The 22,528-nt window shown below is 42.4% G+C and overlaps 1 protein-coding gene across 1 annotated transcript in view; it reads left to right on the plus strand.

Moving 5' to 3' along the window:
* Window positions 1-22,528, plus strand: part of dnah9 (dynein, axonemal, heavy chain 9) — a gene marked incomplete at its 5' end in the record, with an annotated part of 142,086 nt that overhangs the window by 115,078 nt on the left and 4,480 nt on the right. The window contains 7 exon segments of the mRNA XM_084568071.1: window positions 1,241-1,389; window positions 4,756-4,883; window positions 10,003-10,230; window positions 12,837-13,028; window positions 13,184-13,375; window positions 16,886-17,056; window positions 20,410-20,592. Coding sequence (XP_084424197.1) covers window positions 1,241-1,389; window positions 4,756-4,883; window positions 10,003-10,230; window positions 12,837-13,028; window positions 13,184-13,375; window positions 16,886-17,056; window positions 20,410-20,592 — 1,243 coding nt within the window.

Below are 22,528 nucleotides of genomic sequence, written 5' to 3' on the forward strand. Positions count from 1 at the left end.
GATTTAGCCCCAATTACACAGCTTTACCAACCCAATCAACAAGCCTCATTATAGAACAAGATTGTAGAGAAAGCTCTCCATCTCTATCCAGAAACCTCACTGATCACTATATCAACACTAGGACCTCAGTCAACATTCTGTTACCAGACACCACAGGACACCCTCAGAAGGCCCATGTACATTTTCTGATGAGTCACAACTGTTTTGGAGGCATGAGAGGAACTACAGAGTCTTAGTCCATAGGTCCTTAGGTCCCAGTGTTTTAGTGTAGTTTGCGTTTACTTCCTACAATTTAATGGTTTGTGTTATTCCATTCATCCATCTCCTGAGAGCATGGATGAACACCATTATACACCACCTTCCCAGCACCGAACAACAGACAAAGTTAGCATCTAGCTGGTTTTTTTTGTTTTTTTTTTCCCCCTTTATTTAACCAGGAAAAGTCCCATTGAGTTACAATAACTCTTCTCCCAGGGAGTCCTGGCCAATGTTGAATGTAGTGGAGCATTTAGCGGCAAGCGAACCGACCTTTTTACACTGGTTGCTGGTGGAGACCAAAACTGAGGTAAAAGGAGAGTGAATGCAGGACAGTCGGTGGGTGGCCAGAACCCCAGCGCTGTGTGTAGAAGTTCAACTGTTTGCAAAATGTGCTAACACATTTGCCATACCAGCTTGCAGGCACGAAGTCCTCCAGGGGAAAATCAGTTGTCATGTCATCTTGCTCCCTCTCTTTCTGCTGTTTCTCTTCTTCACCAGTAATAAATATGAGTACATACAGCAACATTATGAGCAACTTTTGAAGAAACAAAACAATATGCTATGATTCAAAATAATTATGTCATTAATTACGATGCCGCTGATAGTAGCCAAGCTAGTAGTAGTGCTAGCAAGGCTCTCCAGTGGCTCTAGCACAATCAGTGATGACCACCAGTTCCCCTTATGAATATGGAGATCCATTCACAATAGAGGCAGAATCAAGGTCATATGAATGCTAATTATTGCCAAACTGTAGAGGTATTAGGTTTGGTTGGAACCAAGGCAAGCAAATCATGATGTTTGAAAGACTAAGGGCTGAAATGAGCCACTGACAACACAGTCGTGACTGGAATTAATAGTTTTAAGCAGCTGTCTATCTTATGCACTCTACTATAGACAGTTCCAACTCATCAAGTCATTCAGCTTGTCTGTCAGAGATAATAAGAAAGTGTTGAGGAGAACTGAGTCATATTCTCTCCTGCAGAGACTTTGTTGAAGAGAAACTGGGGAGCAAGTATGTGATTGGCAGATCACTGGACTTCGCCGTCTCCTTTGAAGAGTCGGGTCCAGCGACGCCCATGTTCTTCATCCTCTCTCCAGGAGTTGACCCTTTGAAGGATGTGGAGAAACACGGTAACACTTCTCACTTCTTTTATCTTTAATAAGCTAGAAAATTAAATTTTCTGGACTTTCATCTGAGTATATACAATTTATAATTTCTGTCATTTATTTATTTCGTGGGAACATGCAGGGTTTTTGTGGAATCTTACTGCGGTCAAGTGCGGGCGTGATTCTGACGTTGTTTCCTAGCACATAGGATTATCAGTCAGAACAGACATCCCCAACACATCTGCTATGTGTCTGTGCTGTGATATCAACCATCACTACCAATGCACAACAGGCTCTGGGTAGATTGAAGGGATTATACTAAAGGTCACAAATATATGAGACGACACCACTAGTGTATTAGGGGCAGCAGAAAGTAAATGTCATTGGTTTTAGAGTTACTTTACATTCCTGTGTGAATAATTTGGATGGCAGTAAGACGCGCTGTTTTGATTTTTGACCAGGAATATGCCAAATGTCGAAGCTTTTGTACTGACCTGGAACGGGGCACCATCACAGCCTGACACTTTTGAATCTGCTGCCAAATAATTCAGTCTGTGGATATTTGAACTCAGCTGTATGAAATATTCACATTGAAGGGATTGTATTAGTTTACAGGAACAAAGAGATTTCCACACTGTTTCTATTCTAACCGAGTCCCTGCTCATTTTCAAGTGACAGTATTCTGCATTCAAGTAATACATCATCATGATTCTTTCTACTTGATAGTCCCTCTTAGACACAGTAATCCATACACTAAAGTCATTCCAGCACAGTCGAATGCTATTGTTATCTAGAATCCACTGCGTTTTTTGTATTTTCGTATTTTAGACGCCTCATTTTCTCGGGAGCAGCAGGAGGTTTAATCAGCTGTAGAGCTGCCATAGACCGACCTTGGACCCTATCTGAAATCCACCCTCTTCTCCCAATATGATAACAGAGAGAAGTCTGTAAGGGGTGTGGTTATCGATTATCAACACCCTCACTCTAAGCGTAGTACGTCACACCAAATCTAAAATTAACCAGTCGCTGCTTTAGATGGAGCGCAGTGCTGATGAGTCACAGCAGCCTGAACGAAAAAGAGGTGCCTTTCCATTATAGCTGTGACTATTGGGCTCTTCATCGGTATTAGGCCTCAATTAGATTTCCATTAGTCAGATGATATGATTTTGTATGCTCTGCAGGGGGCTAATATCCTTAAGACAAACCCTGTCTGCCTGGGTTCAAGTTTGAGCTTTAATGACACGGACAGAAATAATTTGACTGTTTGATTGAAATTTCAATGGGCAGACTCAAGCTGGGCAAGTAAGACTGAGTCACTGACCATCTGCTGACTATGATGTAAAGTGCATATGGTGACTTTTGGGAAGATCATGATTGGTTTCATCTGTGTGTGTTCAGGGCAGTGATGGTACTGTAGCGAGTGGAGGACGATTTGCAGATTTTAATCATTTTGTTCATTTCATTTAAAGATTTATAGCCACCGACTGTGTCACTTGTTCATTAAATTTCTTAAGCGAGGCAGTCCCATCAGTGTTCAAACACACATCAGCAAGTGACTGCATGAGCACTCATAACACCATCATATCATGGTGCTTTTTCTGCCTTTTTTTTTTTTTTTTGCTAGTTGGTTTTGGACTCATTTGCTCAGTGGTCAGCTATCTGCAATAGTAAGCTCATGCTGCCTTGTGGCTTTCATGGTCTTTCAATGAGCTTTTAAAAAGAAAAGAAACATCTGATTGATCATGCTATACACAAAGAGGGATGCTGAGGATGCTTGGTAAAGAGTGAGGCTTCTGTCTCAAACATTGGTCTGTAAATGAACACACTGGAATTTGGGGCAAATGGCAAGCATCACTTAGTCACCTGTGCCTTCAAACTGTCATGCATGTATTTTAAACAGAAAACAACAAGCTGTTTTGTTGCTTTAGCATGGCTTTGTTGTTGTTTGATCAGGCTAGCTCTTTACCTCTGCTTCATCATGCTAAGCTAGGCCAAGGACATCGTTTAGTGACTTACCTCTGTAGTGAGCTAACATGCAAAACTTTGAAAACTCACTGCAGTTTGCATACCAGGAAAAGGTAGGGGTGGAGGACATCGGACTCTCTCACACTTGGACAAGGAGAAAGCTGCTGTGAGGATGATGTTTTTTGACTTTTCCAACGCATTCTCAACCATCCAGCCCCTGCTGCTGAGAGACAAGCTAATAAATATGGGAGTGGACTCACAACTCACTTCCTGGATAGCGGACTATCTCACTGGGAGACCTCAGTATGTCAGGTTGGGGAACTGCACGTCCGGAACTAAAGTCAGCAGCACTGGAGCACCACAGGGGACTGTGCTCTCCCCTGTCCTATTCACCCTGTACACCTCAGACTTCAAGTACAACACAGAGTCATGTCATATGCAGAAGTTCTCAGGTGACACGGCAGTTGTGAGGTGCATTCGGGATGGACAAGAACAGGAGTACAAGAATCTAGTGAACAACTTCGTCTCATGGTGCAAAGCGTACCACCTTCGGCTCAATACAGCTGAAACCAAGGAGATGGTAGTGGATTTCTGTAGGTCCAGGCCCCACTTGCAGCCTGTAACCATCAACAGGGAGTGTGTAGCTGTTGTTCAGACCTATAAGTGCCTGGGTCTACATCTGGATCACAAACTGGACTGGTCGGCTAACATAGACTCTGTATACAAAAAAGGTCAGCGCCGTCTCTATTTCCTCAGGAGGCTAAAGTCGTTTAATATCTGCCGGGAGCTGCTGGACATGTTCTACCAGACTGTCATTGCAGTGCCCTCTTCTACGCTGTGGAGTGCAGGGGAGGCAGCACTGATACAGAAGGTTGCAGAGCTGGAGCCGATGACATCAGTGGCAGACGAAAGAACACTGAACAAAAACCGGACCATTATGAATAACGTCCGCTACCCTCTACACGACACAATGGTCAGATAGAGAAGCTCGTTCAGTGACAGTGCTGTCTCTGTCATGCTCCACGGACAGGTTGAGGAGGATAAGTTTGAATAAGCACGCTTTCCATTATGTCTAGTTTCTGTTCTGTTCTGTTTCTCAAACATTAAAGTTCCACAAGGTGTCAGGGACAGAGCGACAGTATCGGTTTAATGGTAAAATAACTTGGACTCATGAATGAACTACTTAGTTTTTGATGATCCAAGTGCTTTGACTCAATAGGTCATATGCTAATCATGGCAATATTTCACACAAACGTCCAATGCAGTGCAATGATGAAGCAATGACACTGATGAAGTTTGCAAAAACATTGTTAATAAATTCCTCCTTCTTGACTACATTTAGTATGTTATGTGCCTTTACAGACGTTGCATTAAGCTGCAGCTTGATTCAGAAAGCTTTTGAAAGGTTTCTCTGTTTCCTTTCAGGGAAAAAGCTGGGCTACACATTTGACTACAAGAACTTCCACAATGTTTCCCTTGGTCAAGGTCAGGAGGTTATAGCTGAACAAGCCCTCGATTTGGCAGCGAAGAACGGTCATTGGGTCATATTACAGGTACAGTACACCCGTGCACACACTACTGCTATCTCACTGCAGTATAAAATAAAAGCCACAATACTGACAGCAACACCGCCTTATTTGTTCTGATGGGAATAACCCCTATTGAGTCATATTATTCTTTAATACAAGATGGGATTTTAATCTGATTATTTCACATTGTCTTTCACGGAATTGTCCTTTGTGGTGAACCCCATCCACCGCACACAAAGGCATTAAAGTGATACACGCAGTACTGCAGGCACACATGAAACACAAGCAAACATTCCTGTCTAAAACACATTTTGCAAAATGAATACAGGGTTCATCCATGTCAAGGATTTTCTATTCAGGAGAGATTTTAGGTGGCATTTCCTTTATCTGTACGTGTGGTGAATGAGGTGAATTATCACATTGTTTTTCATTGCATACTCAGTGGGGTGTTTGCTTTCCTCCCAGGTTTGTCTGCGCGGAAAAGTGAATTTAATTTTCTGCGGAAATTTCCTAACTGAAAGGGCCGCGGCATTATACAGTACAATATCTACAGCCGCGGTGTCTGTTCTCCTCTTATCTGGAGGGCAAGGCTGGCTTTTGCATTTTAAGTGGAAACCTTGGTGGAATTCTAATGGGAAGTATCGACAGATATGAACCGCGGACCAGGCACTGTGGGACACCCTTTTCTTTTAATTCACACAGCTGGTAGAAAGAAATTAAAAAAAGAAGTGTCACTCTCGGCTCCTGACCCAGCCTGGCGCAGACAAGCAGTTGTTTAATTACCTTTGCATAAGAATCCCAATCGATAGGCTTAAAAAGGCCTCGTCCCCCTGGCAACAAGCCGCCCACTCCTTTTATCATCCACTGTCTGTTTGTCTGCCCGCTGAGAGCCACCCCCGTGACACTGGCCGCGGAGGGAGAGGAAAACAGAGGGGAAGGGAGGTATCATATTCTCATCTCTCTGCTGTTTTTTTACAAACAGTATCTTCTCCATCTTCCCTCTTCTGTTCCTCCTCCCACTCTATTAATCCGCCACGTAACTTTAATACAGTACTTTGGTCTTATCATTTTCTCCACCGCATCTACCCTCTTATCAATCCTCACTCCCTCCTACCTTTCCCACTAGCCTGCTGTCTCTCCCTTCTGCACTCAACCTTCTCATCTCTGTCCTCCTGCCTATCCAACCCCGCTCTCGTCTCGCAGCCTCCCTTTATTCTGCTGCTGCCAGGCCCAGCTCCATCAGCGGAGGGCCAGGTCAATGGCAGGTTCCCCTTCACCGACGGGTAATTATACTGCAGCTTGGGCTAGGATGGGCCTGGGAGACAGAGATGCAGAAAACTCTGAAGCAGCGCATTGTGAGGGAGGAGGGGGGAGATGGAGAGGCAATCAATCGGGCAGATTGGAGTTGAATATCCCACATCGGCCAGGCAGTCAGAATCGAGTGCCCTAAACTCACCAGCTTCTCTGCACGTTTACGGCTAAAGTCACCCTATTTGGATCCAGTGAGAGAAATAAGTGCAGATAAGAGAGACAGTGTGGCGAGGAAAACCCACCACAATGTCTTCTCTTCACTTTATTTTGTAAGGAGGAGCCAGAGAGCTTTGATCGTCTTTTGAAACTAAATGGTTCATACATCCCTCATCGAGAAATAAAATCTTACATTGAGAGTTTGAAAGATTCTGTTTAACTATTGATATAGAGATGACCCTCTTTAACCTACAAGAACGGCAATGAATAAACTGAGGCTACACTCAAAATATCAATATTGTAGCCGTGTTTCATTAATTAATGTGAATTACTTTGCAGAGGAAAAGTGGCTCATATGAAGTGACATTTTATACTCTTATAATAGAACCGTAAAATGGAACGAGCTGGCAGAAAAAGAGTTGCAAAGTTCATATGTGCTCAAGGAAACAAAGCATCACCAAGGCTTCTCCTAATTTTCATCCTGGGTGATCTGATCACTAGTGGGCTGTGTATTCACACTTTTTATTAAAATGTGTCCACATGGATCTCGAGTGACCATCATTTGTCAGTTTCCTGCTCTGTATACAAATAACACATAGGCTACATCATTTGGGGTCCAGTAGAAACGAGTGCTGTCTCAAAATAACCGACTGCTGATCATATTTCAGAACCACAAACAGTGCTGCTCGCTACACGTTATTATTCACTTATTTTTCTCTGCCCTGATGATAGATATTTTAGAGACACACTCAAAGCTCAGATTAGAACTCTGATACTGAAAGCGTCCATACGCAGGGTGATGCCGGTGCTGCGCTGTTTGCAGCAGACCCCGGCAATTTAACTCCACACAGCTGCTGTGCATACACCAGCATGAACATGTGGCTAATTAACCACATGCCAATACATGCTGTTTTTAGGACAGAATTATATTGATAGCAGATGCGATAATTTCATGTTTTAATGGCTTTTACCTGAATGCATTATTCTTCAGCATGCATGTAATACCTCGTACAGTTTTATGCCCCGTGCTCTTGTTTTTTCTGGTAACAGTAACCGTATGAGCACGGTGTATACAAACTCGCGTCTGGTTCTGGGTGCCATGTGAGTTCAGACTGATTTCATGGTGTCATGCATCTGTTTTTATAGTGTGTGGTGCTTCATTAACATAAGGGGCTGGACACCCTTTATCAAAAAATATGGTACCTTTGCTCTGGAAACAACCGGCACTTCCTGTATCAAGTTTGCTCTCCCTACTGACAATAATTGTGTCCAAACATAGACCTTAATCCCATTAGTAGAATACATTTCATCCATCACTTGTCACAATTATATCCACTCCTAATCACATGTGCATTTTTAAAAAAGAATTACAATTCCATATATGGTCTGGTTCCAGATGTCAGTTAAATGTCAATTAGATCTCAGGCGACTGTGTCCATTTCCCTATTATGTGAATAAATGTTCAAACCTTACTAATATAGTTTCTAATATTATGTATGCAAGGTTACGCAACAAAACTTAACTCACATCTGATTTCTCTCAACAATACCCACTAAATGTTTTTACTATCAATCTCTTGAATGCTACTTCTATCCTTTCTTGGTGGCTGTATGTATCATCTTGTTCCTCCTGCTGCTCTTCTTCTCCTCTCTCTTTTTCTGTCTCTTCTCAGCTGGCCTCTAGCAGATGGTTCCCTCCATATGAGCTGGGTTCTGCTCAAGGCTTCCTCATATTAAAAAGGAGTTTTTCTTAGTGCTTGCTCTGGGGGTTTCAGGGTCTAGGTTCTGTTAAGTCTCGAAATGATTTGGATTGTTATTGTCGCAAGATAAATAAGGTTTAATTTAACTGAAGTGAAATGTACCCTTAAGCGTCATCCACCATTGCTGTGCATGCAGCTCAAAATATGCACAATTCAAACATGAATTGATTTCAATCAGTCATGCATATAAATCAGTTTTACTTTGTCACTCTGCTAATAGTGTAATTCTCTATGATCCATGGACAGACCTCTTTTTAATCATATATGGCTACCAAACCTATGGCGCCTGTGACAAACCTATCACACATACCGTACCCTCCACAATTGTGATTTCATTCTCACCATTTTTAAATTTAGACTCAGCAGCTTGTCATGCTGTCAGTGTGTTGGCAGTTCATCCCTCAGTCCCGGTCGCTGTGTTCCTACGTCAGCCTCTACACTGCAGGGCCGCCTCCTCGGTGCCGGAGCCCAGCTGTGCAGCTGTCCTAAACGCTGCTCCTTGACCAATGTGTTTTTGCATGTGTGAACGAGAGAGATTGCTTGCGTGCGCCCGTGCTTGTATTTACCATTGTATGAGGCGGCATGTGCAGTTTCAGCGTGCCATTGTGCTTCCCCTCAGGTTGTGTTTGATAGCAATGCATCAAAGACCTTGCCAGTGGTGTCTTCTAATGGGTTTTAGATTCAACTTTTACATTATTATGTAAATAGATGGCTCTTTGATGTAGTATCAGCGCAGTCATCACAGGGGCTGCGAGGCCCGCATCAAGAAGACGCTGAGGGAACAAAAAAATGTGGCACCTGGAAGTTAATTAAAAAGCCATAAAATAGTAGCTGCTCCTCTGTCTTGTTTGTTTGTCTGTCCGACTGCCGCTCTGTCTCTCTCTCCCTCTCTTTGTCCCCCCTCTCCTTTCCCCCTGCAGCCAGAGGATGAATGGTTTCATTACAGTGACAAGTTCTGAGGCAGTCTCTCACTTCTTCTGTTGGCTCTCTTTATTGCCAAAGTATTTACATGCCAAGAGGAAGGGTTGTACTCCAGCTGGTTGAAAAAGCGCTTGAATTTAGACTTTTAATTTGTATACCATGCATTATTCTCTAAGGCTTCAGGAGGCAAACTAACTTATCCCCTTCTCAGCTTCTAGCTCCTCCTGGACTTCTCTCTCACAGAATGTAAAACTTTTTTCTTTTTCAATAACTCTCCCAAAAATTGACGTTCCACTCCTTGTCATGTCCCGTCATTCGGAAAGTGGGCTCCAGCCATCATAAGGAAGATTAAATATGGAGAGCAAAGGGAAATGAGAAAGTAAAGAGGCTTATGAATTAATGACTGGAGTTATTAGTGCTGTAATTAGATTTAGGGAATGGGCAGTGCTGCATGGTGAGATGTGGGGCGGGGGGGCTTGGCTTAGTCCTTATCATTCACAGGATATCCTGTAAGTGTCAGGACAGTTGAGATGGAAAATTGAGCTCATCCATGCTTGTGTGAGAGTACAAGTCAGCTCGGCCGCCCGCGCCGCAGCGAGAGATGAATATGCAGAAAAGTCAGGCTGAAGTTACGCCAGAGAACGGTCGCATAATGTCAGCAACCTGGATACGGGTTTCAAGTGCTGTGTACCATTTAATTTGGTGCCACATCAAAGTCACAGTGAAGAGAGGGGAATATGCAACATTTTAATTGCTCCTTTTTGCTAGTTGTCATTACAAAAATAAATGATACCGGCAATTCCAACATCAAGTACTTTGTTAAGCTATTATGTGTTATTCATAAAAGCCTTTCACACACTTTCACAGATATCTGAAAAAGCATTATCTGGGGTTAGATTAGGTTCGCTATCCTCACAGAGGAAAATACCTTCTGCCACAACCAGCCTTCTTTAACTCTATCCTTGCTGCTACTGATTTCCGTTCTTTCCTTTGTAGAACATCCACCTCGTGGCCCGCTGGCTGGGCACGCTGGAAAAACTACTAGAGCAGCATGCAGAGGGAAGCCATGAGAACTTCAGGGTGTTTGTCAGCGCTGAGCCCTCCTCCTCCCGCGAGGGCCACATCATCCCTCAGGGTATCCTGGAGAACTCCATCAAGATCACCAATGAGCCACCTACGGGCATGCACGCAAACCTGCACAAGGCCCTGGACAACTTTAACCAGGTAACACACCCAAAGGTTTGAAAGTGAAGCACTGTTCAGGGGTAGGGGAAGATAGCAAAGTGCTTTTCTAGAACTGCTGTAGTTAAGTAGCCTGGTGTACACACACTATTTCAGTTTCATTGTGGAGGGTGTTTCAACCGATACAGAGAAAATAATACTACTGCATGCAATTCCATAGTCTTACAACCAATCAGAGCCAATTTGTTCACAAATTCAGCTCCAGGTATTTGCTATAGCATTATCAGTTCCCAGCGGAGAGACTCTTTCCACAACAAACATTTTGTGTTCTGGTGACGTTAGGCTGGCGGGTTTCCAGTCTGGTACTTAAGTACATTTTTGAGTATTTTCATTCCTTTCCACTATATTCACTTATATTTACAGATACACCTTTTCAGCATTTTTCTTGTGGGTCAAATATAATATAATCATGCTCACTGTTTTGGTTTTACACATCTTTACTATTTTGTCAGGCTCTCACTGCCCTCATCAGTCTAGCATTTGGCAGGTGTGAAACAGCTACACACTACTCACCCACCACCAAACACCAGGAAGACAAAATTAGTGACTATGTGGTCAGTATAACGTAGTGTTTTGTAGCTTAAGAGGCGGGTGTGTTTCTTAAAAGTTGGTAGAGACCAAAACAGAGCTAAAGGAGCATGGTTTATATTTGTATGGTAGTAAACATGATTTAATGTTGCTCACCATGACATTATGAGGTGATACTTGTTGTGTTTACAGCTTCCACCAAGTTACAGGCTGTGTGTATAGTCCCATGGATTGCTACTGTGGTTATTTAATGTCACTATTTTCTTTTTTAATCTTTTCAGTCTTAGTCTTGAACCAGTGGAGTGAAAGCAAGTTTGATTTGATTGAATTTTTGTGAAGCAACTTGAAAAATATGTGACAATTTTATTAATTAACTTTTTAGTTACACCCACTAGTGGAGAACGAGGTCACCACACAATTTTCCCGTTACAGTTCAAGTGCCCGTTCCATGGGATCTTCAGTATTTCTTGACACATGCTACCTACCCCCGCAGGCTCATTTATCTTTCTCGCTATGAGTGGCAGTTGGAACAACACTTGCCAATTTTCTCTCCAGATTTCTCATCAAGTTGCCAATTTGCAGAAATGTTTCAGCTAGCAGATGGTGTAGTCACCTTTCACTCACCCTGCAATTGCCTCTGACCTATGGAGACAGATATGAACGTAGCACATGCTTATGTTGAAAGTTTAAGGTGACAGCATCACTTGAAGACAAACCGCTCAACATTTTGTAAAGTCAATTTGCTGCTTTTTGTTTGTTATCGGACAGCAGCCAGACAATATCATGCTTCGAGACTGTTCTACAGCCCCCGTAGTTACAATGGCTCAGTGTGCTGCAGTGGCCTCTCCTAGCTTTTCTGTATCTTATCAGGTCTTCGTCTCTATCTAAGCTTACCATTACCTTAGTGCTTTGCTGCCAATGCATCTTCCTCCGCACCATTACCTCAGTGCTCAGCTTCCTCCCAGTCTATTTCCACGAATCTTAGTTTGCCGATGTCTATCTGCTTGATAAGTGCTACGTGCTCGTGAGCCCTGCCTTATGCAGAGCTGCAGGGAGGTCTGCTGAGGTAAGGGTGGGGGAATATTCCAGTCATGTATATCCAGTGAAAGCTAATCAATGTAAGGCTAACTCTTTGTAATAGCCCACCCGCATGGCTAAAGCCATAGCTTAACCAGAGAAATGACAGTTTCTTTTCTCTTGATCACTGGCAGATGAGTACAGCTAAACAACCTATTTCCCCAGAACTCCATATGATGGGCTAAAATGAGCTGATATGGATTTATTTACTGACCAGTTAGGTTACTCATGTTAACGTCTGAACTCATGTCAGTTCATGGATGTGGAAGTGTATTTTCCGGTGCACATGCAGGTCCACTGATGTGTGTGTTTATGTATCTTTTTTTGCAATCTGACTGCATGCATCTCTCCAGTCCACAGGTCATAAATAGAGAGGCTATACTTCTCTTTCAGCTGTGTTGAGCAGAGGGGTAACGTACAGAATATTAACTAAATCTTAGAAAGGGTGTGTGTGTGTGTGTGTGTGTGTGTGTGTGTGGGGTAGTGAGCTTGCACTCTAGTTGTGGACCGCTCCGCATCGTAGGAGTCAGCTCCCCAGGGCATTGCAGCAGGGAAACTGAAAGGGCCTTCACACAGCACTCACTCATGACACATGCTGAAATAAAGAGAATTTAGTCCTCCTATTTCCATAGGGGTTATTGGCATGCTTATTTAACTGTCTCTCCCCCCAGAGATTACAATGCCATTTACGTCCAGTTTTTTATTTGCCTGTCTGGAATAATGAGCCCAGGAGACGGTTGGAGGCTGAAAGCGCTTGACAAGTTGTGACAATTAAAAAGGAATCTCATCGTTGGGTTTATTGCCATCGAGTCATCTCGTTGTCTGTCTGTTAGTGTGGCGCACCGCTGGGGACTTGACAAAATAAAACAGATCACAGGGCTGCCTGCCACAACTTTTTACCTGTAACATGCCAGCGTGGCTCTGTTAATGCGGCTGTGCGCGCGTCTTTTAAATGTGTCACTCTTTGTCTTTTTGCTACCCAGGACACGCTGGAAATGTGCGCACGGGAGAATGAGTTTAAGAGCATTCTGTTTGCCCTGTGCTACTTTCACGCTGTGGTGGCAGAGAGGAGGAAATTTGGTCCTCAGGGTTGGAACAGATCGTACCCCTTTAACACCGGGGACCTCACTATTTCTATCAATGTCCTCTACAACTACCTGGAAGCAAATCCTAAGGTACACGTGTTTCTTCTTTTCTTCTATTGCTGTGCAGAGGATTACAACGGCCACCGTTTGTAATCTTAATTGGAAACCCGAACACATGCGACCTGAGCTAGACACCACAGACCACCTTCTGGCAAAGCAACGTCTCCTTGCTCTGTAATTTCCAGGTGCCGTACGATGACCTGCGCTACCTGTTTGGTGAGATCATGTATGGGGGTCACATCACAGACGACTGGGACCGCCGTCTGTGTCGGACCTACCTGGAGGAGTTTGTCAAGCCTGAGATGATGGAAGGAGAGCTGTTCCTAGCACCTGGTTTCCCCTTGCCTGGAAACATGGATTATAACAGCTACCACCAGGTGAGACAAGGCTGGCCTCATGTTAGGCCATTCACAGCCAATACACTACAGGAAGCATTAAATTATTAAGGCAACAAAACGGCGCAATAAAAAAAAAGAAGAAAAGCAGGATAACATGGTGGAATCGGGTAATAAATACAATATAATACTGTTACAATTAAATGAAATATTACGATTACACCACTTAAGGTGTTGTCTCAGGGCTACCAGGGGCACCCGAGAGGCTTCTGTGCAGTCTCCTGTAAATGAATGGTGTTTTAATAGAATCTCTATAATTAAAAGATTTTTACTGTCATTATTCCCCATATACAGTGTGCAGTTACACAGTTCAGTGCTAAATCAATAACAATAAAACTCTTCGCATATGGGTCCCTGGGACATAACAGATTGCAGTTTGAGATATATAAATATTTCCGTGGGTGGAAAAAATTCGCCAGTAAGTCCAACTGGCAAACTTGTGAGCAAACGGAGATTACAAAGTCATCTTACATGAAACGCATGAAAGTCAACATAAGTGAATCTAGATGACTCATGGAACACACAGAATATTCCATTTGTGGTTGATTCTGGGAGTTTTCTTCCTCATAGATCGCTTTAAATTCTCACATATTGTACGCTGTTTTTAAGGTACAGACTATTTAAGATAGAATTTCAGCGATGTTCGACTGTCATTCCAAAAGCTGCAGTTCGGCTTGTCTTTCTTGAAGTATTTCATGATGGATTTTGAGGTCTGCTTTAAATCGTTGTCCTGTTGTAGAAGCCAGCCAGTGTTACTTTCTTGGCAGGGATCAAAGACTTCTGTCACTACTACAGATTTACGATTACATTCCAGAGAGACCATGTAGGAGATCATTAAAGATCCAAAGAGAAAAAAGCAAGGAGAAAGGGAATCACATTGACAGTTAGCATGGACTGTTTTACTGAAGATACATGGTAACTGATGACTGGTTTACCTTTTTAATACCATGCCACCTACTCCTCTAAAACGGCATCAGTTCTCCAGGTACATTTGTGCACACTGTTTTTTTAAGTTATTGACATGTAAGTTGTTCCAACATCTTGGGAACATGTCACAGTTCTTCTGTGGACTCAGTCCGTCTCATTGCCTTCTGTCTTTATGTAATCGCAGACCGGCTCCGTGACTTTTTGGAGTGGAGTTGTGGGACTCGTTCTCATCTTGTCACTAAAGATAGCTCTTTGTGACTCTGGCTGTATGTTTGGTCTCATTGTTCTGTTGCAGAATATATTTGAGAATGAACAGATGTCTCCTTGGTGTTTGTGTGTTGGAGTAATAGATTTGCCCATTACTGTATGTTTTCAAGGCAGCTTCCACGAACAGGAACATGTAGTAACCTAGAGGTTGAGATTGCTCTCTGTTCATACCAGCATTATGTCACACAAAATGTCTAGGAAAAACATATCTTGAAAACAATGAGAACGCTATAGGTGCCCAGTGTGTACACAACCTAATGTGATGGCCCTTCTCTGTAACTTAGGGGAATATGGCTAGGCCAGAGAGAAAATTGTCGGAAGAAATGTCTTTACTTCAGTACATGACTTCTAGGTTTTTGAGGCCAGAATGTGCTGCTATTTAGTAGAATCCATTCTGCCATCTGTCCCTGCATTGTTTCATGTGCCGGTAGCTGCCCCACACAGTTATTATTTGGCAAGGCTTGTGAAACGCTACTTCCTTTGTCTTCAAACATACCAGTGCTGATTGGGGATGAAGAACTTGATCTGCCCACACTACTTGTTTCCCAAGCGACTTATCTAGATGTTGCTTTGCAGACTGTGAAGGGCCACGGTTTACCTCTGAGGACTCGTCATCGTGAACCCCGTTTGTGCATGAGTGCTGCACAGTGGAACGATGCACTACCGCTAGCTTTACCTTTGGGAAAGCAGTTAATAAGGCAGTTAATATCATGTTTCAAATTCTTACTGTGTTTCCACAGTCAAAAAATGAATTGCATTGCTCAGCACTATGCCTGATTCACTGCTTTTTTGCAGACATGACATGCTTTTGCTCAAACATTAACGATAAGCAGTTTTGCTTTCTACAATATCTACACACTACAGTAATGTTAAGATAGGGAAACATACAAGGATACAGTTACAGAAAAGATTATGGATTATGGTAACAATCAGCAATCATCCAACACCTACTATTTCAAAAAAATGCACGAATAATTCTACTTTCCTACTTCCTGGTGTGACTACACTGAGATCAAACCCAATCTCCAGTCATACTAAGCCAACGTGCTGCCCTGGTACTTACGCCATCAATAATGTTGACACGATAAAGCCTGGCTTTGCCTTTACAACTCTCCAGACAAGTCGACGATCAGGTTACTTTACCACCTCAATCGTCTTCATCTCGTCTGTCATCTAGTGTTATTTATAATTTTGCAAAAACCTTGATTGAGAGGGGGAACTCGGGACGGGTTTTGCTTGTGTGAATAAATAAGCAATGCCTAGCATACTGTGGTCATTTCAGTTCGCATTTCTGTGACATCTTTAAGCTGTGACAGTAAGGACCTGCTTCTGTCGAGTCTCTTAAGAAAAACTGACAACTGACAACATTTATATGAATAATAGTCATCAGTCCAGATTCCCCCCTGAAGCTCCCCGAGGAGTCAGAACCAGTGGGGATGTGACTTGTATTTAATTTAACCTCAGTCTGGGTGCTGCTCTGTGGACACATCCTGGCTGTCACAGTGGCTCCTATGGGAAGCACTGGAGCTTTTTACAGTTGGCTGTCACCACGCAGCCAGGCTGAGGGCAGAGCAGTTGAGATTTGGACGAAGAACAGGGGCTTTAAAGGCCTGCGGGTCCCCGAGGGTCTGTTAAGCCACTGCCTTCCCCACAACCATCTGGAGCAAACTTACGGTATATTTGGGAGAAGAGGGGGGTGAAATAAACACAAAGAAGAAGTCAGTGACTCAGCCGTTTACTCCTCTTTTATCAATATACAGGTGTATGCTATCAGTAAAAGTTGGCCAGAAAGTACAGAGGAGATCAAACAAGCTGACTACAAAGAGACTCTGTATTAAAGGCCGGTATATCTTCTATCGAAACTTTCCTCAGGACATTATGATGAGAAGAACTTTATTTAATGTAAATGCCACACAAAAAGCAACCTTTTTCAGTTGAGTTTCCACTTTCATCTGCACTTACTTAAAAGCATATTTATATTCATCAGGGATGAACAGATGGAAAATGCCAGATTTTCTTTCCCTTGTTATGGTCATTAGCAGTCTGTCAGTTTGATCCGGAGACTTTGAATCTCACCCAGAAATTTCTTGTCATTTATATGGTTTCATTCTTGTCTTTTGTCAGCAGTGCTTTAGAAGAAACACCTGAGTGGGAAAAAAGGTGGTACTTTGTAGACAGGATGTAAATGCAGTTGCCAATATCTATGCTGTTAATTTAGCATAGATATTAATATTAGGGTTACTTATCTTTTGCAACTTATACAGTTTCACCTTACTGACATAATTTCTTCCTCTCTAGTACATTGATGACACCCTACCTGCTGAGTCCCCATACCTCTACGGCCTTCATCCCAACGCTGAGATCGGCTTCCTCACACAAACCTCCGAGAAGCTTTTCCGCACGGTGCTGGAGATGCAGCCCAGAGATGGAGGAGCCGGTGAGGGAGGCGGGATGACGCGAGAGGAGAAGGTAAACACTGACTCTTAATGAGTTTGTTGTTTCAGTGTAGCGAGATCCGATCAGTAGATTAGCTGATTGTTTATCCTCATGGACTGTCATCTTTTATTCAAAATGTGACCATGTAGGATTGCCGTATCAGGATTGTCTTAAGTAGCTTGCATTGTGGTCAGATTGCCTCCTCACTGACCTGTCAGTAAACTAATAAATAAAAATCAATTAGGATGCTAGCGAGCAAAGCTGCGCTAATCTGATAATCGCCACACATCTGTGTGTGAACCAAAAAGCTTGTTTGGAGACCTTGTAAAGAGTGTTGACTTACTGAGGTTTTACTCAACCCAAATGAGGCAGCAGAAGCACCAGGCATGAGAGGAGCAATGCCAACTGTGCAACTTGGTCTGACTTCGCACATTTCACCAAACTCATCTAGGGGATTCTTACCAGATGCTTACTGGGATGAGGTCAGGGCTCTTCTTCAAAGTTCTTCCATACCAAACTGTGAAAACCACATCTTTGTATATACTATACTATATAAGGAGGTAAAATCAATCATTGATGTTTTTGCAGAAAGGTAACAGGATAACAGGGTATTGGGTATAGGGTATAACACATATTGTGTTTGTATATTAACTTTGAAATTACAAAAAAGTTGTGTTTTTCTTAAAATGTGTTTTAAGATGTTTTTGGCCATAGGCAAAAATGTTGGATAGGCATATGCAGATCTAACTCTAATCCTGTCACACAAATGATCAAGAGAATCAAATTAAGTGATGAGATTCAAATAATGTAGTCTAAAATCATCATTTTATACACTCACACAGCAAATGTCGCATAAGATATTTGATATCTTTGAAAACTTTGGGGTCTCCACTAGAATTTAAAATGAGTCGTGTGGGTTTGAGCAGTGTTTGGCTGTGCCTGCATGAATTTGTTATGAGAGTCCCACTAGCAGGTCAGTGATATTTAAGGGAGTGAAATGGCAGGATTTGAACTCATATTATGATTTTGATCTGATATTCTGTATTGAAAAGTCAAGCCCTCACACACAGAAAATATCCATAGCAGATGTGTGAACCGAGGCCTTCCCCAAAGAGGACTGTCTCACTAAACTCCAGGCAAGAGGCACAGAATCTTAAATGTATGATGACAACAGGTGACATTTTCTGTAGCGCCTGCACACTGAATTGAAAATAAATTGCACGCCAACTGTTTGGGGCCTGTGAAAGCACCCAGGGTGATTTTTACAAGGATGGCATTTTCTGGTGCATTTTCTGGTTCAGTACGACTCTGAAACAAAGCTTATTTGAGTGTATAAGCTCAAACAAATATTCTGTCAGGGAGTGCAGCCTTGCGCACTCCCTCAGTAGAGCAAGTGTCACTTTTTTAATACCATAAATAAGGGTCTTGCTTGTCTGAGTGTTAGCTTTGTTAAAAAGTCATTTATGCTTGCTGTTGCCTGAAACAAGCAGCAAAATGGAGTTATGTTACAAGATTTTTTTTATTGCTTTAAGTCAGATTTCCCTCCTCTCTTTAATAAAGGTTAGGTTACTTTCATGCTCGAGAATTCAACTCTGTTAATCCAAAAGATTGCATGATGTTGTGTAAAGTGACATTTTGACATTTCCTTAGCATTAGCATGGCATTGCGAGTCGCTGTGGTAATCATCTGTTTCTCTGGAAAACAAACAGCCCGCAGTGTTTAAAGAAGCCAGAGGGTTGTTCAGTACCAATTACAGCTGTTCTGAACCATCTGGATGAAAAATTAATAATTAAGTCTGCTATATAATTAAAAAAGACTTCCAGACTTCTGGTGTTTCAGTTAGATAGCCACTGACAATCATCTTAGACCAGAGCGCTGTTTCACAAAGCCATATTACCATGTAGGCCAGGTTTATTTCCAGGAAAATCACAAAGAAAGATTAAATAAATCAGACTTCCGTTATCATGTGTATGTATCTGTCCAGCTTAGACTGGTCGTGGTCCAACTAGCTTTCAGGTTTAGCTACACCTCTAGCTTGACCAGTGTTCAGTTAGCTAGACACTTCCAGTTTGTTAACATTTTTAGTTGAAGATCAAAATAAAGCTAACAGACTATTTTTTCAATGGCTGCAGTGTCACTGAATGAAACAGGATATTATGCGTTCTCTTAAAATGTCAAATAAAATCTGGTAATTACAGTAAAAACCTGAGGAGCACTCAATCTGATTAATCAATTAAAAATATTTCCACCATATGGGGGCTGGTCTGTTGTTTGTACAGATCAAATAACAACATACAACTGATCTTAACTTATCTGGACTAAAGACATCAGGATATTTTATAGTATTAAAGGGGGATCTGAGCCCAGCATGTCATGAAAAGACGATTGCTGAAACAATTCGACCTAACATTGAAGTCAAGTAAATCTCTTCCTGTGTGAGCTCACCACTGGTCAGAAGATGACTTGTGTTTTCTTGAGTCATATGTGTTCTGTGTTGCTCTGGGGCTTTGAACATCACAGTTTTCTCTTTACATTTTTTTTTGTCCGTGTTTCAAAGTCAGAGATTTGTTCATAAACCGGGCTTGACTTGAGCTCATGAGCTCTAAGTCAGATTTTACGAAGCCTCTAAATCCAGGTTCAACTTGTGAGGCTAGTCTAAGACAGGCTGTTCACAATAAATCTCTAGACCAAGGTATTCTAGAAGAAAGAATTTCCATAGTAACTTTGGTCCGATGTAAGATGCTATGTAAGTACATCCTACTTACCTCTGGTATTAAACATTTCAGCTGCTGTGTGTGTGTGGTTGTGTTTCTGTTCAATGTATGACCTTTCTGGCTCAGAAGCCTGGATGCTCCGGTCTTACCAGATGACAGCCATGCGGAGCTTACCAATGAGGCCCACTTTGTATTCAGGGTGTATTCAAGGGCTGCCAAACCCACATCAGATATTTGAACTGAAAAATCCATAGATATGATGACCTCATATCCTTTGTTCGGCACCTAATCCGTTGATTGATCACTAATGCCGGTTGTCTTGGGAAAATGTTGACACAGACATTAGCTTTCATCACTTACACACAAAAATATGATGTGCGCTTTGATTTTCTGAAGGGATTAGCCTGTTATTGAAAACAAAGAGCTGGCATTGCAAAATATATCTTCATGAATATTTATGCAACTGTCTATTTCAAACTGTAAGTTTCTCAGGCTGTCAGCACTGGCAAGACAGGCTTTATCCAACACAGATATCCTGATCTCTAGTCCGTCGTTTTTGAAAAGAGCATCCCGTGCCCTTTTATGTTTCTTGGTCTAAGTAACTTTAAGGATGGGCTATTTCACTCTAACCCCCCTCTCTCACTCCTTGTTCATTGCCTCCCATATTATCAGGTGCGTGCAGTGCTGGAGGAGATTATGGAGAAACTTCCAGAGGAGTTCAACATGGCCGAGCTGTTGGGGAAGGCAGAGGAGAGGACCCCCTACCAGGTTGTGGCGCTGCAAGAGTGTGAGCGCATGAATCTCCTCACCCAGGAGATCAGACGCTCTCTCCGCGAGCTCAGTCTTGGACTCAAGGTCAGGAGACTTTGATGTTAGCAAAAGGGTGCTGGTGATGGTGATAGTTTACATTACTTGTGAGAAATCGTCACTGCTGTATGTGTTTGAAATGAATTTCTCCAGTCTGAAACGACTGTACAGTAGAAAGGAGAGGTTGTGAAGTTTTATAGATGAAAAGAGAGTCCGCGGGATGATGTACTAATGTTTCAATCCAATATCAAATAATCATTTAGCTCTGTTTTGGTCAGCACCAACTTCTGGGAAAAATATAGTGCTCTTTAGCTGCTAAATGCTCCACTATATTCACCAGCTAGTGGCTATTGTTGTTTTGTTCTGGACTGGTAGTGTACAATGGAATATTAGAGTTGCATTAAAAGGATGCAGTCCACGGCCAAGGATGATGGGAGCAGTGAGACTAAACTAAACTGTAAACTGCAGAGCTGGTTGGATGCGTAATCACCTCTGATCTACACTGATGAGGCATAACATTATGACCACCTGCCTAATATCCTGTAGGTCTCCCTTGTGCCTCCAAAGCAGTTCTGCTTCATCAGAGAATGGACATGGGCCTTCTGAGGGTGTCCTGTGGTGTCTGGCAACAGAATGTTGTTAGTGGGGGCCTTTGGGTCCTATGGGTTGAGGGGAGGGGCCTCTGTGGATCATCCCACAGATACTTGATCAGTTTGGGAGCTAGTGAATTTGGAGGCCAGGTCAACACTTTATGCTGTTCGTCATGTTTTTTTTTTTTTTTATTTTGTTTTTCCTAAACCGTTTTTGTGTGTGTTCCTGTGTCAGGCTGCATCCTGCTGGAATGTCATTGCTATGTTGTGGGGGTGCCTGGTCTGGTCTAGGTGGGTGCTACATGTGTAAGTAACATCCACATGAATGCCAGGTCCAAAAGTTTCCCAGCAGAACATTGAATTGTCTCAGGATGGTCAATGTTATTTACTTCTCCTGTCAGAGGTCATAATGGTGTGGTTAATCAGTGTATGTTGATCAGTTATTAACAAAAAACACAGCAGTTGTAATATTTGATATTTAACACAACAAAGTAGTAAGTCCAAGAGATCGTTCAGACATTGTTTTGTGTATTTCCTTGTGTATTATTCATGTAGTTTTTCACTTATCCACTCAATTTATAAGAATGGAAACATTTTGACACTGTTGGAAAGTGTTTTATATCTGCTGAGTCCAACTGCAAACATAACAGAATAGAGAAGCATTCCTATTAGTATTCCTATTGCTATTATCCTTCCAAGGCTTTGTTACTGACCTGGTGAAATAGGCAGCTGCCCCAGGGCCCTAGAGATCCCTAGGGGGCCCCTGATTTCCTATTTCACTGCATGACACCTGGTTCAGGTAATGTAATCAATTGTAAAAATCTAATAATACTGGCTGCTGCAGTATTACCTAAACTAGAGACTCTTGTAGATACGTTTAACACAGTTACTGTGTTATATATCTGTAAAAAAACAAAACGTATAATAAGATCATGTCTGTGTCAGCCACTGTTATTATCCATCTGCAGAGCTTGAGTTGAAAGAGTTTGTGTAGTGAGGCTGATAACTGGGGCTGTGACCACATTTTTTGGCCCACTGCCCACCATCAAGTTATTTTTCTTTTTTTATTTACTTTATTGATCCCGTCCATTCATTTAAACAGCAGTGTGTACACCGTGAGCACTACGCTGCCCCTGTTGTGGTGCCTGAGGACCAGGTTGGGTGTTAGGTTTTTGCTCAAGGCACCTCAACCATGAAAGTCACGCTCATTTTAATGCCTGGAAGCAATAAAATAAACATTGATAGTCCTTGTGTCCAGTCTTAGGAGCCCAGCAGGGTTGGTGGTGACAGCTAAATACCTTCAGTTACAGCCACGTGAACTTGAAGTGAACTACGACTCAAATCCCGCCTTCGAAGCCTCAGTTATCCTCGACATACACTGTACCTCTGATTCA

Source organism: Chelon labrosus, assembly GCF_963514085.1.
Source record: "Chelon labrosus genome assembly, chromosome: 19".
Classification (NCBI taxonomy): Eukaryota; Metazoa; Chordata; class Actinopteri; order Mugiliformes; family Mugilidae; genus Chelon; species Chelon labrosus.